Genomic DNA, 13,653 nt, shown 5'->3' on the forward strand with positions numbered 1-13,653 from the left:
AGTGTCACTGGCCCTCATATGTGGGATCCGAACCGGGGCCCTCTGGCGTCCCAAGCCAGCTCTTAACCAACTGAGCCACTCGGCCAGCCCCCCAAGTCAGCTCTTAACCAACGCTCCACTCAGCCAGCCCTGTGACTTTGAATTTTAATTGTGGATGCTGAATTTTTAGTCCATGCACAAAATTTCAGCAAAGGTGTGTAAATGTTGAAATTCAGTTTGTGAGATGAAAAGTTGACGATGAGGTGCCATGTTTTTAGAGTATCATGGCTAAGATGTTTCCTTTTCAGTACATACGTTTAGAGGGATGTGAATATCATATTTTATTGTTAGGAGGATAGGGACACCTTTTCCTAATTATTTTTTTTTATCTTGGCTTTTCAGACTATTTGCAAAAATTTTTCAGCTCATAAAATGTTTCTGAATGAACAAAACTTAACAATTTCCTGTATTTAACAGCTGCCACCATCTCATGTTCCTTGGCCCTGTTTCTTTTCTAATTGTGTCCCTTGGTTAAAAGAAGACAAATGTTCTCTTATAGCAAATACAGTTAATGAAAATATAAGCATGCTAGACTAGGAAGCCTACTTACATATAAAATTGCCTTTAAGCTTTAACTGATCCCCTTGGCCTCTGGTATAAGAGCCTGGGCTTATTTTTCTTGTCCATTCTGACCATTTTTAATGAGCACATTCCTGTACCTGTTAAAAGTCAGATTTGTGACACTTTTTAATCTGGAAACATTAGTTACTGTTGATCTTACTTAAAACATTTAAATATAAATAACTTCCTATTTTTCACTCCATGATGTTATAGAGAAGGTACCGAAATATTATGATTTGGCTAATTCTAATGAGCTTAATGCATTTGATAAAGATAACCAAACTGAATTTTAGATGTTCCTTGAAAGGGTATCTCTAGTTGAAAAGAAAGCCGGAGTGCTCTGGGTGGAACCTGGTCTGGGCACCTGGGTTCCAGGTGCACCTTGTTCCAGCCTGTTTGTACTATCTCCCTGGCAGCAGTGCTCATGCTTGAAGTAGATTCCTGGTTGCAGGTCATCACTGACCCCTCTGTCCCCTCCACCTGGTGTGTGAGGACACCTTCTGGACAGCACATTCAGCTAGATCTTTGAATAAAGTCACAGCATAGCTTGTCTGGGGGGTGTTTTGTGGTGGGTTGCCTAGTGTTCCATTTCTGTCCCAGGCACTTGCAGGGGCCCAGACCACAAAACTCTTGTGAAAGGTGAAATTATGGGGTGAGTTTGGCTGGGCTTTTCTCTTGTTTTGTGTGTCCTTTAGGCCTGAGCACAGTATTTGACATGGACCAACTTTATACAAACCGAAAATCCTAGTTGTCTGAGGGACTTGTCCCTCCAGAAGTGCTTCTTCTGTGATCTGCTGTGTCCGTCAGATATCTGGATAAATGTGCCTGTGAAATGCAGTGGCCGTGCCTTGTGGACAGGTAGATGGAAGGGACCTTTTGCCACATCACAGTTCTTTGAAGTGGGCGACATGGAGAGGTGCAGACCAGCCATGTAAGGCCAGGGCAGGTCAGAGGGTTGCAATCTGTGCTTCAGGATCCTGTTTTCCAGGACTCGATGGTTAATCCCTGTGGGGAGCCTAGGTGACCACGTGATGTAACAGCTCTTCAGCAAGCATGCGTGCCTTTAATATGGAGTCCATAAACATAGGGTTTGCTCCGATCACTGCAGATGGCAGACCTGCTCAGCATCTTTCCTTCCTGTGCAGAAAGGACTGGTGTGTTCATAATGTTTTAGAGCAGCGGTTCTCAACCTGTGGGTCGCGACCCCTTTGGGGGTCAAACGACCCTATCATAGGGGTTGCCGGAACTCGTATCTGGGCGTATCTGCATGTGGGCCTGGAGACGGATAGAGGAGCGGTGTCTCGGTTCCTAAGACCATCGAAGGTATGTGTTTTCGGATGGTCTTAGGCAATCCCTGTGAAAGGTTGAGAACCGCTGTTTTTTTGTTTTTGTTTTTGTTTTGTTTTTTTAAGCTGAGCCATCCTGCTACCTGTTGGCAGCTCAGCGGCTGCTCAGCTCGGGCTGGACTCGAACCGCTGTTGCTCAGAGCTCAAACTCTTGAGCGAGCTCTTAACCAACTGAGCCACTTGGCCGGCCCTGAGAACCGCTGTTTTAGAGGAAAACAAATCTCTCACTGCAAGAAGTTTTTTTTTTTTTTAACTGTTCTTTTTGGCTGGACCAGCAGCACGTTATGTGGTATCAGGGTGATTGTCGATCAGATCAAATAAGAGTTGATGGAAGAACTTGGGCTTTTCCACCATGTTCATACCAGCAAATTTCTCTCCAGAGTTAAGATGTGAGCAGAAGGTTCCTCACACAGCAGCCCTGTTCAGTGACATGGCCTTTGTTTTGTTTTCTGTTCACATCACTATTCTAGGAAATATCAAGGAGATTAAAAAGTTCACAAATTGCCTGCCATCAATTTACAATGTAAACATTTTAAACAATTTTAAAAGTAAGAAAGGACTGAGGAATCTAAGGGAAGAAAATTGTAATTTGACGGTAGGGTCTGGAGTTTTTTAGTAATATTAAAGGTTTGGGGTTCTTTTGTTAAATTTAAAGGCAAACATTGCAATAAACTGGCAAGTGGTAAATAGGCATATAATCGGTGGGAAATCAATCCATGACGTATGTATTAAGAATGCTTGAGAATGGGAAAACCATATATTTAAGAACCTTCTGAATTTCCACTTCCAACATTGAGCATTAGTTCTTTACTTTTGAAAAGTATTTTTCTTTGTGAAAAGCATGTTGTCTACATCTTAAGATCCTTTCTAGAATCTGAAGAAAACAGCTTCGGTCTTGCCAGCTCAGCTTAGCCCACCTGATGGTCTGGGGTCCTGTGGCAAATTCCATGCACTGAGTTGAAACCAGTCAGTGTGTTTGCCCCATTCTAGCCATTTCTCCCAAAATGCACAAAAGTTCTTAGAAACAAGTCTAGTGATGAGATTGCCTTTGGGGAGAGGGAAGAGGAGGGTGGTCTGTCTCCTCAGAGTGCCTGCAGTCATTTTAACCTGTCAGAACTCCCTGAGGCACCTGAAGAATTGTGCCTTCTCCATTTTGGAGGATTTTTTTCCCATGAGTGTAACATTGTGTGAGAAGAAAGTGTTCCAAGGTGTATTTTAATGTCTCTTACCTACCTGCTTGTTGTTGTTGTTGTTGTTGAGAAACAGTATTTTCTGAATCACAGAATATGTGTATCATCCTTTCCTGCTCCTTTTCACCTGCCTCCTTTTGAGAGGCCTGTGGTAAATCATAAATTAAAATTCTCAACAGAAATAAAGTCTGTTGTCCTATTTTTCAGGACTCTGTTTTCACACACTTGTTTTTGGTGTTTTTTTTTTGCATCAACCTGTCAGACAACTGAAAGAGCTACATTCTTCAAACATTTGTTTCGTGTTGCAGAGTCTCTTGATCATCTGACGAGAGTTAGGGCTTTATGTGTAATGTAAATGGTCTTATGAAATGTCTCTTTTCAAATGCTTATAACTATTATTTTTTAACTATATGATCAAAATAGCACCAATTGAGAATTAAGCCTAAAGCAAACTGCTGCTGGCCTCAGCACTACGAAAGAGGCATAGTTAGCAAATTATTTTTTTCTGCTTGTGATAATGTAGAGGATAATAAACATTTAAATTTCATAAGATCCTAAGCCCTGAAATTAACAGTACATGACAGTTTTCACGTACTATTAGATGCCTCCAAAAGTTCTGAAATGCCAATATTTGCAGAAATTCAAAAAATAGTCTCACTTACTTGTGGATAGTGATAATTTGAAATGAAGTTTCTAGCAGTTTACTCAAAACACAGAAGGTGCCAAAAAATGTATACACATTTTAAGAAAGGAAAAAACTATTAAAATTGTAATACTCAATATGTATCGATAACAAGAGATGAATACAAGCCACATTTGACTTCTGCAATTACAAGAGATGCTCAAATTGGTTACCATCAGCGTCCAGACACTTCTGATTACGGCGAAACACTGCTTGAGCATTGTTGACCAAAGTGTCCACTTGTGTATGCTTTTTTAGCAGCCCCATATACCATATGAGTAGATTTGATACAGTAAAATTTGAAGCAGTTATTCTAGTGAGTTCACTTGTTCCTTGTTATTCTGTTTTTTATCTTTGTGGCTCAAACGCTCTTACTCTGTGAGAGAAATTTAATAAAGTTGTGTAATACTGTATGCAGGATAGGATGACATGGATTGGCTCCATGTTTTTTTTTTTAAGATTTTATTGAGGAATTGGGGGAGGGAACAGCATTGGGGAATCGGGGAAGGGGAACAGACAAGTTTCTGTCCTTTTGTTCTTCAGTCTAGTTGTGGAGGACATTGCTTCACTGGCCCATGTTGGTATTGTGATCATTGCGCTCTTCCTGGCAGAGGCAGATGGGTTGCTGGCTATTGGATGGCCGCTCTCGGCAGCTCTTGCCAGGTGCCGGCCGCTCACACTGGCTGCTGGCCACACATGGTAGCTTATGGCAGCCCACTGCAGCTTCACTGCAGCCTATGCCGTCGCTGGCGACTCACAGCAGCCCAGCTCCAGCTCCAGGTTCACCATCTTAGCTGTAGAGGGTGCAGCGTCACTGGCCCTCATGTGGGATCCGAACTGGGGCCCTGCTACTCAGAGCTGGTGTCCCAAGCCAACTAACTCTTAACCAACGAGCCACTCGGCCGTCCCCGACTCCATTTTTTAAATGGAGTATATACTCTTGGTATTTCTAAATTCTTGAATATTGTCATGTTAGAATTTCTCAAAGATTTAATGAAGAACTTGTTTTTAGAATTCATTTGATTGTTTGTCCTTGGCCCCACAGAAGACATTACTAATTTTCTAAGAGTCTCTGCTTTACCACTTTTGGGGGGATAGGTTAGTGTTAAATTTTGATCCTTTCCAAGAAACTTTGATGACTAATGCTTTTAGTGATATTCTTGGCCTACAGAAAACTTAAGGAAATTCATTTTGTTATGAATTAAGACTCTAGGAAAGGAATGGCATATTTTTTGAGGAGAATATCTGTATTGTGTTTCGTACTGAGGGCTCCCAGAATCATAAGTGATGCCTTTATTTATGGTTTCTTCATCAGTTCCAGACCCTGTCTTCTTTGCTTGCTCTTGGCTGTTTCCTTTACTCCTTCGTAGTGCTGGATACGGCATTTTCCTCTGTGGGCAGCTTAACACCCAGCTTGTGTTGTAGAGGAATGAAGACTCCCCTAGCATTTTTATAGTTATGTAATGTTTATACGATTTTCTTTTAACAAAATAAAAAGTATGCTGACCGCACGCATGTTATTTTTAAAATGTATGTATCTTGCTTTGAGTGAGTTTAATTGGTAGCTTCAGAGTTTCAGAATCAGAGGGGCTTTGACTGTTCCTTTCATTCTGTGGGAGAGAGACTTGCCATCTCCAGGTTCCACAGCAAAGCCAGACCACTCGGGTCAGGCAGTGCTCTCCGCAGAGCCTGCAGCCGGCTTTGCTGTGAAATAGCTCACTGTGGTCTCCTAAACCTTTCTCAGATTGCCAAGGCAGTCAGGGAATCTCAGAGAAAGGACAAAAAGGGGAAGGTCGTGAGATACTGTGTTTCATATTAGAACACTTGAGGCCAGTTATTGTGGGGTTCAAGTCGATTTGACTTTTGTTTTTGTTTTTTTAATTGGGGAACAGTGTGTTTTTCCAGGACCCATCAGCTCCAAGTCAAGTAGTTGTCTCCATCTAGTTGTGGAGGGCGCAGCTCCACGGCCCGTGTGGGGATCAAACCGGCAACCTTGGTGTTGTGAGCACGGCACTCTAACCAACTGAGCTAACCAGCCACCCCTGATTTCACTCTATTTTGCAGTAAGCGGTAGAAGAAGAAATACACTTGTGAATGAAATCATTTGAAGGAAACATGGAAAAATCATGTTTTCAGAGGCGGTTCCTACCCACCCCAGCCTTTGCCATGTGATTGGCATCTGGTGCTCACTTTTCAGCCTGCAGGCGCTGCTCCCGGGGGCAGGTGGGCGTTCACCGTAGGAGAAGGGCCTGCCCTGGCGCAGTGCACGTGTCTCTTGATGGTGGCCCTTTATGTTTATATCTGCTCTGGTTACATCTTTGTAACAGGCAGGGTAGGCATAGGAGGCGGTAGTTTTGTTCTCTCAGTAAGGAAAGTGAAGCTTGAGAGACTGACTTTGATCATAAAATTAATTAGTGGCTGAGTCATAACCAGCAGCCAAGCCTTTCCTCCTCTCTTTCTGTCCTAACTTTTCAAAGAAATTGTGGTAAAATGTACGTAACATAAAATTTACCATTTTAAATTATAAAGCTCAGTGGCATTAAGAACATTCATATTATTGTACAATTGTCACCATCATCCATTTCCAGAACTTTTTTTATCATCCTTTATCATCATCCAAACAATAAATAACGCCCATACGCCCTTCCCCAGCCCCTGGTAACCACCATTCTACTTTTGATCTCTGTGAATTTTTAGGTCCCTTAAACAAGTAGAATCATGTATTTTTCTTTTTGTGTCTGGCTTATCACAACATTTTGTCTTTAAAGTTCATCCATGTTGTGCCATGTATCAGATTTTCACTTTTTTCCCCACCTTAACCTTTGTTGAGTGTACAGTTCAGTAGTGTTAAGTATATTCACATTGTTGTGCAAGAATTAACTGCTTTTTAAAGCTGAATGGTATTCCATTGTATGTACTACATTTTATTTTTCAGTTCACCTGTTTCATTGACATATGGGTTGCTTCTGCCTTTGGCTTTTATGAATATTGCCGCTATGAATAATGGTGTGCACCTCTGCCCCCCATTTTTCCTTGACCTCTTTTAAAGACTGTTTGTAGAACTCTTGATATAAGTATGTTTTCACCTGTAAACAAAATAAATTTCTAGAGCATTGTGGATGTGAAAACCAATCCTTAAGTCTAAATCTCGTTGAATCAAATGAGATTGTTTGGAGTAGGAAAGAGACTTAACTGTGGGGAACAGGAATGGGAATTATCAGCTAGAAATTGAACCATTTTTATTTATTCAAGGGAATAACCAGCAAGTGCCCGTCAAGAATGAAGTAGACAATTGTGAAACTTTGAAAAAGGTTGACACAAAGTCTTCTTCAGAAAAGAAGATTCACAAAGCATCTAAAGAAGACATATGTTCTGAGAAACAGGACATACCTTCTGTTGAGGTCTGTACTCCTTTTTTTCTTGCCCGTTAGAACAAAACCCATCTGAGGGGCTTGGAATGCAAATATCTGTATAATGACTGTACATGTATATTTCATAGTTTTGAAAGAGGGTAATTATGATGCGTTTGGATCCACATTGATAATTGGTGAGTTGGATGTGTTTAGAAAAGTCTTATTTCCTAATTATATAGGAGACACTAAAATAAATTTTAATGACCTCAGATCGCTTTTACTCTCAAGAGACGCTGTTGTTAAGCACAAATCGGTTAACTCCTGGGTAAGGATGGTGGAGCAGAACCAGATCACATATCCCTTCTCTCCAGTTGTTACCCAGCATCCATTTTTAGGGCATAATCTTGCTGAGTTAGAAGCCAAAGCCAAAATCCAGAGGAGAGAGATGCCTTTCTAGCTCAGGTGCGTGGACCAGAGTACAGCAGAGCCCGAGAGGGAAAGCAAAGCTTGCACGCTGTCCCCAGCTAGCTCTTCCCTTCCTACCAGCATAGGCCCCTGAAAAGTGTTTGGAAAGCAGAACCCAGGTAAACAGACAGGTCCAGATGAAGGTGGGAAAGGTATTTAGGAGAATTTACCTACTTCATATCAAAACAGAGCTATCTACGTATCAGCACAAGCGCAGTGAAAAAAATAGCATTTCAACTATGCAAATATACTGTAATAAAAATGAATGATAGGAGTAGAACATAGAAGACAGATAAATTTCCCAGTCTAGAAAACATACCCAGTGACCTGAAAGGAACTCTGAGAGTACTTCACAGTACAGACTATGAATTCAATCAAATGAGAGATTTTAAAGGCAAATTAGTGCACTAGGATGAGGTTAGAAGATGTATTATAAAGCTAAGTAAATAAGACAATACGCTGCATATACAGTGGCTGAAAATTGAATTATTGACCTGAAGGGAAGGCTCTGATATAATCAGAGTGAATGTGAAGGAAAAACTTTAAGGGATTGAAACATGTAGAGAAAAGATGATAGCTATGGGGACAAAGAAAAACAAAAACAGTGCAACTTAAGAATAATGATTGTCTAAGTAAATGGCCCAACAAATGGATCCGAAAAGTATGTGGAGATGTCGCAGGAGAAAATTTTCCTGATATGAGGGAAAAACTGGATTTATAACTCAAAAGGGCACACTGTGTGCTCCAGGAAAAACTAATACATAATAAGGGACATAGGTATATCCTGGTTACATATTGAACTTACAGCATAAAGACTTGTGTAGACAAAGGCAGGAAAATCAAGAAACACAAACTTAGGCTTGCCTCAGACTTTCTAGGAGCATCTTATGTTAGAAAACAGTGGAGCAGTGTCATTGAGAGGATGAAAATGTGAACAAGAATATTATGTCCCCCCAAGTTGACACTGAAGTCCAAGGGTTACAGGCGTGCATCCTTCAACACAAATGAACTCGTGAGCCTTACTTGAAAAATGAAGTTAATGAAATTTAGCCAACCAAGGGAGAAGTAAAAAAATAAAGACCCAGGATTGAAGAAGCTGTGTCAAGGGTCTGTTGTTGAGGTGTCTATCCATTTTATATCCAGAACGAAGACTAGATTGCAAGTATTACAACATTAACAAAGCAAAAATAGTAATACAGTCTGCACAATGGTAGGTGGGATGGAGAGGTAGGTGAAAATAAGTTTTAATGCGTAATTTGATCTTTCTTGGAAGAGAGCCAATACTGTGTAAACCTGAAACATGTAGTTTAAAGGGGTGAAAACTGAATGAAACTAACTTTCACAGACTTTTTCTTCATCTTAGAGAGATCCTTAAGGAATTAATATAGCATGTGAAGAAGAAATAATTATTTGAAAGTTGGCAATACCTTTGGTTCTACTTCACTTTCTTATGTAAAATTCAAATAAAATTGAGCTTTAAATTCTTATTTAAAAATAATACGTGGTCCCAGTGCTGTAAATGATCCCCATCGTCCGTCCTGCCATCCTTTCTGTGTGTTCATAGAGAGAGACTAAAAAATAAGGTTTGCCGGCAATCAGTTGGAGACCCCGGTTATTTCTCAGTGGTGAGATTTTGGATGATTTCTTTTTTTCCTTCCTTATACGCCTCTATCTTTGCTTAACCTTTATAACCAACATGGATTTTTCATTTAAATAAAGTGAAAGTGATATAAAATAAGTCTATCACAGACATTCCCAACTAGGAATTTGCAGTCCGTTGACAAAGACAAGATGTTTCTGTGTGGTCGGACACCAAAATTAATACATAGTAGTGGGGATTTTGGAAACTGGAAAGTCAATTTCGGTTGCAATGGCTGTGAAAAGCGCCTAGAGGAGGTGAGTGGAAACTTGTGCAGACAGAGCTGGACAGGCCGAGGAGGGAAAGTGGGCAGGTGATGCCACTAAGCCTCGTGGCATAATTGGGAGCATGAGGGAATCATCTGAGAAGCAGCTCGATCAGTAATGGGAAGTGATGACAGGGGAGAGACACAGTCCTCCCAGATGGTGAAGGCCGTTGCAGGAATATAAGTTTGGATTTTATTCCCTAGATCTTGATTGGAAACACGCAATGAAGTAGTTGAACGTAAGCGGTAGGAAGTGCTGATGCCTGTAGAGAACTGGGGGAATGCTTACTTGCTAAGGAACTTCAGAATCTAAGTTTTGCAAGCATGTTTGTCTGAACCAAAAGTCTTTTGAGAGGATTTGAGAGGGTGGTCTGTTTGGGGACCCCGCTGCAAATCATGGAGCGTGATTGAAGGTTTCTCAACTCGGGGTGGATGGAGGGTAGATAACAAATGAAAACAATATATAGGTTGTTTTTCAGTTCAGTTTCACTAACACTGGCTGACTGCCTGTTTTAAAGAACCAGTGTAGTTGTTTAGTAAATGCTTGAATGACTGTATGGAGGCTCAAACTGAGTGTTTTGGGGGCTGGGTTGGAGAGGGCAGAAATAGATACCACCTCTCTTCTCACATGGAGGCTGTTACTCTGCTAAGAGGTGTGATGTAGTCAAGTTTGGGCAGGAGCAGGGGGAAAGGATAGGAAGAGTAGACAAGAGACAGTTTAGAAGGAACACCAGCAGGACTTCTTAGACTCTAATCGCATAAAGGAGAGGAGCCATCTTTTCTTACCAAGTTTGTAAGACTGGGAGACTAGAAGATGATTGACGTCTGTCAGTCATTTTTATGTCTGTCAGAGCAGTGCTGCATGGGGGTTAAGAGCATGGGCTTTGCAGTCAGACTTCCTGGGTTTGGGTCCAGCTCATGACTTATTTGTTCAATAACATTGGGCAAGTTATTTAACGTCCCAGTTTGCTCGTCTGAAAAACAATATAATAATTATTAATATAAAATACTACACCGACTTTATAGGGTTGTGAGGACTAAATGAGGGAATATGATCAGTGCTCAGAAGAGCAGCACTAAGTACTGACAAGTAGTAAGTACCAGGGAAACAACAGGTATGACTGAGCATTACTGACAGAGGGGATGGCTGGACTTGGATGTGAGAAAGTGTAGTAGGCAGAGGGAAACATGGAGCCAAAGCTTCCATGGCGAGCCAGGCTTGCGATTTGGGAGTTGTCCCCGTGGAGGGTAGGATTGAAGGGTGAGCCTGAGCTCCCTGAGGTGTGTGCAGAGAGAAGACCCAGGGCCTCAGCCTGAACCTTGGCCGGTGCTGAAGCTGCGGAGAGCTTGCGGGTGCAGGTAGAGCAGATGTACAGGAAGCGGCCAGGCCAGGTGATGAAGACAGGGCATGCTCGCAGGAGCAGAAACAAAGCCACTGAATTGGGGACAGGCGGGATGGATGGAGTTCGGAGTGGGCTGCAGAGACTTAGGTGTTGCCCTGTGAGGAAGTAGAAACCAATACTGAGATGTGCTGATGTGACAGCCCCCACAGTCTTGTGTGCTGGGGGCAGAGGTGGGAACTGCTCCCTCCAAGTTCCCTCAGGTCACATGGTGCTGCTGCTGGCACCCATGTGCCGCCTGAGTGGGCGCCAATCTCCCATCTCAAACTCAGCCCTCAGCTCCTATGCCAGACTAGCTAGCCCTCTATGTGTGCCCTTGGTTAGGGCAGTTTTCTTAATGTACCCAAGTTATTTATTGCTTACCTTGTCTTTTGTCTCCCTGGAGCTCAGAAATGTCTTGCATTGGGTCCCAGTTGTTGCCTATGGTTCCTCCTTCTGTTTCTGTCTGTGGGCCTGTTTAGGGACAGACATCGGCACCTAAAGGTGGCAGCTAGTCACAGTGAGGATGTGGGGAGTCCAGGGACTGGGGGGACTCAGGCTGTGCTTTGTGGTTCAAGGCTGCCCGTGTAGTCAGCCAAGGTGGGTTTTCTGGTGCAGCTTGCGGGACTGTCGCCTGTCATTTTCTCGCTGGCTCTGAAGCTCTCTCCCAGTTTTGTAGACCTCTCCTTTAAACCCCGTGCATGTGTGCACTTTCCATTTATTTCATTGTTCATTGGGAGAAAATCATTCTCAATAAACACATTCCCAAGTGCACTGCTCAATGTTTGTTTTTCTAGTACATTCTTAGGACCTAATTTTGCAGCTCAAAAAATTATATACATCTGTACAGTATATGGGGAACATTCCTCTAGATTTATTGGCAAAGAAGGGTGAAGCCCGGATTTGGGAGCCACAAACTAAGTTTTGACCCTAGCCTTGGCTGTTTATTTTCTTTTAAGCAGATTTTTTTTTCCTTAGAAAAGGAATTCATAATTATTATAGAAGCATAAGGAAGGGCAGAAAAGATCTATCCAAAATGAACCACTTTTCGCATTTTTTTATATTCTGCTTTTCTATGCAGATTTTTAAAAACTCAAGATCATCATCACTGTGCATATCTAGCTTTGTTGTAATGTTGTAATTCTAAATTTCCTGATGTTAGAAATGAACGGGGCACTTTGTTTCCAGTGGTTATGTAACATTCCATCATTTATGCCGTAATCTAAACCATCCCCTGCAGTTGGATGTTAGAGTTGTTTGCAATTTTTTGTTTTCATAAACATCACTACATTAAACTATTTTGTTCTCAGTCTTGCCAGTATACCTGATTTCTAGAAATAGAATGAAAGGGTATCAACTGTGCATGCAACCAGGCCATTTTCCAGGGAGGTGGTAGCAATTTACACTCACGTACATCGTACATGAGAGCACTGGTTTTACTCTGGTCTCAGCAGCACCGTTTTTTGGGCAACATCTTGGTCAGTGTGATAGGGGAACAACTGTGTTTCATTTTTCATTTCAATTTGCATCTCTTACTAGGGAAAAGGGAGCATTTTCCTTCATTTCATGTCTTGTAAAATTCTGAAAAACACAAGTAAAAAATCATCCATCCAAAATCCTACCACTGAGCATTTTTTTTATTATATTATTCTTTATAAATTAAGAAGTACATGTCTAACGCGGTTTCACTTCCCCCGCTCAGAGGCAGACTCTGTGTCAACAGCACCTTGCCTCCCAGCCCCTTCCTGGGGTTTGCAGGTGTAAACATGCAGTGTAAACACATTCGAGTTTTTGAAAACCAAAATGGAAAGATGAGTAACAAGCTGGTCTAAATTTACGTTTCTTAAAAATACACTTTATTGTTACATATTTAGGATCCTAAATATGAACTCATCATTTTTTGGGGGGGGGGCTTTTATATTTTGTGAATTTTCATTTCATGTCTTTTGTCCACTTTTCTATTGAATGTTAATGTTTTTTTCTTATTTTCTGTAAGAACGAACATATGTAAAGGTATTAGCTCTTTGTCTATCAAATAGTGTGTTACATTTTTTTCATAGTTTGCCCTTTCTCTTTTATGTTTATTTGCTTTTACTTATACTTTTACTTACTCGTATACAGTGGCTTTAAGAATGCCTTTGTGCAGTCAGTCTGGGATTTCTCTTCTTTGATTCCTTTGCTTTTATTAAAGCTTAGGAAACCTCATTTCCCTACCCAGCCATCAGTTACATCGTGCATTCTATCAGGGAGGTCTGAGCACTTAGCTAGTTCAAGTAATTCAATAATAAAGATGGTAATACCGACGTCTTCTATGAGCTGCTTACGTGGTGTCAGATCTTTTAATCCTCACAACAGCCTTTTGAGGAAGATTCAGGAAACAGAGGCAAAGACAGGCTAAGTAACTTGCCTGAGATTACGCAGCTGGTATGCACGAGTGAGATGCAACGCAGGAAGTTTGGTCTCTGAGACTGGGATCTTAATTGCCACTGTACATGGACTATTAGTTTCCTGGTTAGTCCTGCCTCCCTGTATGTGACACCCTGTCTGCCAGAAAGCACAGAGCCAGACTATCCCTTTATCCTTCCTGTCATTTCTTGACAAGTCTTTTGCTTCGGTTCTCCAGTTTGCTTTCTCTTCTCAGTTCTAGCTGCTGCCTCCATTGCAGTCCTGGTTTTCCCTCAACGCGCTCTCTCTCTCTCTCTCTCTCTCTCTCTCTCTCTCTCTCTCTCTCTCT

The 13,653-nt window shown here is 41.6% G+C and overlaps 1 protein-coding gene across 1 annotated transcript in view; it reads left to right on the forward strand.

Moving 5' to 3' along the window:
* The window catches only part of TMEM131L (transmembrane 131 like), a 171,357-nt gene that overhangs the window by 144,457 nt on the left and 13,247 nt on the right, over positions 1 to 13,653 (forward strand). The window contains exon 25 of the mRNA XM_019641171.1: positions 7,071 to 7,219. Within this exon, the coding sequence (XP_019496716.1) occupies positions 7,071 to 7,219 (149 nt within the window). The remainder of the gene's footprint in view (positions 1 to 7,070; positions 7,220 to 13,653) is intronic.

This window comes from Hipposideros armiger, unplaced genomic scaffold, assembly GCF_001890085.2.
Source record: "Hipposideros armiger isolate ML-2016 unplaced genomic scaffold, ASM189008v1 scaffold_58, whole genome shotgun sequence".
Lineage (NCBI taxonomy): Eukaryota > Metazoa > Chordata > Mammalia > Chiroptera > Hipposideridae > Hipposideros > Hipposideros armiger.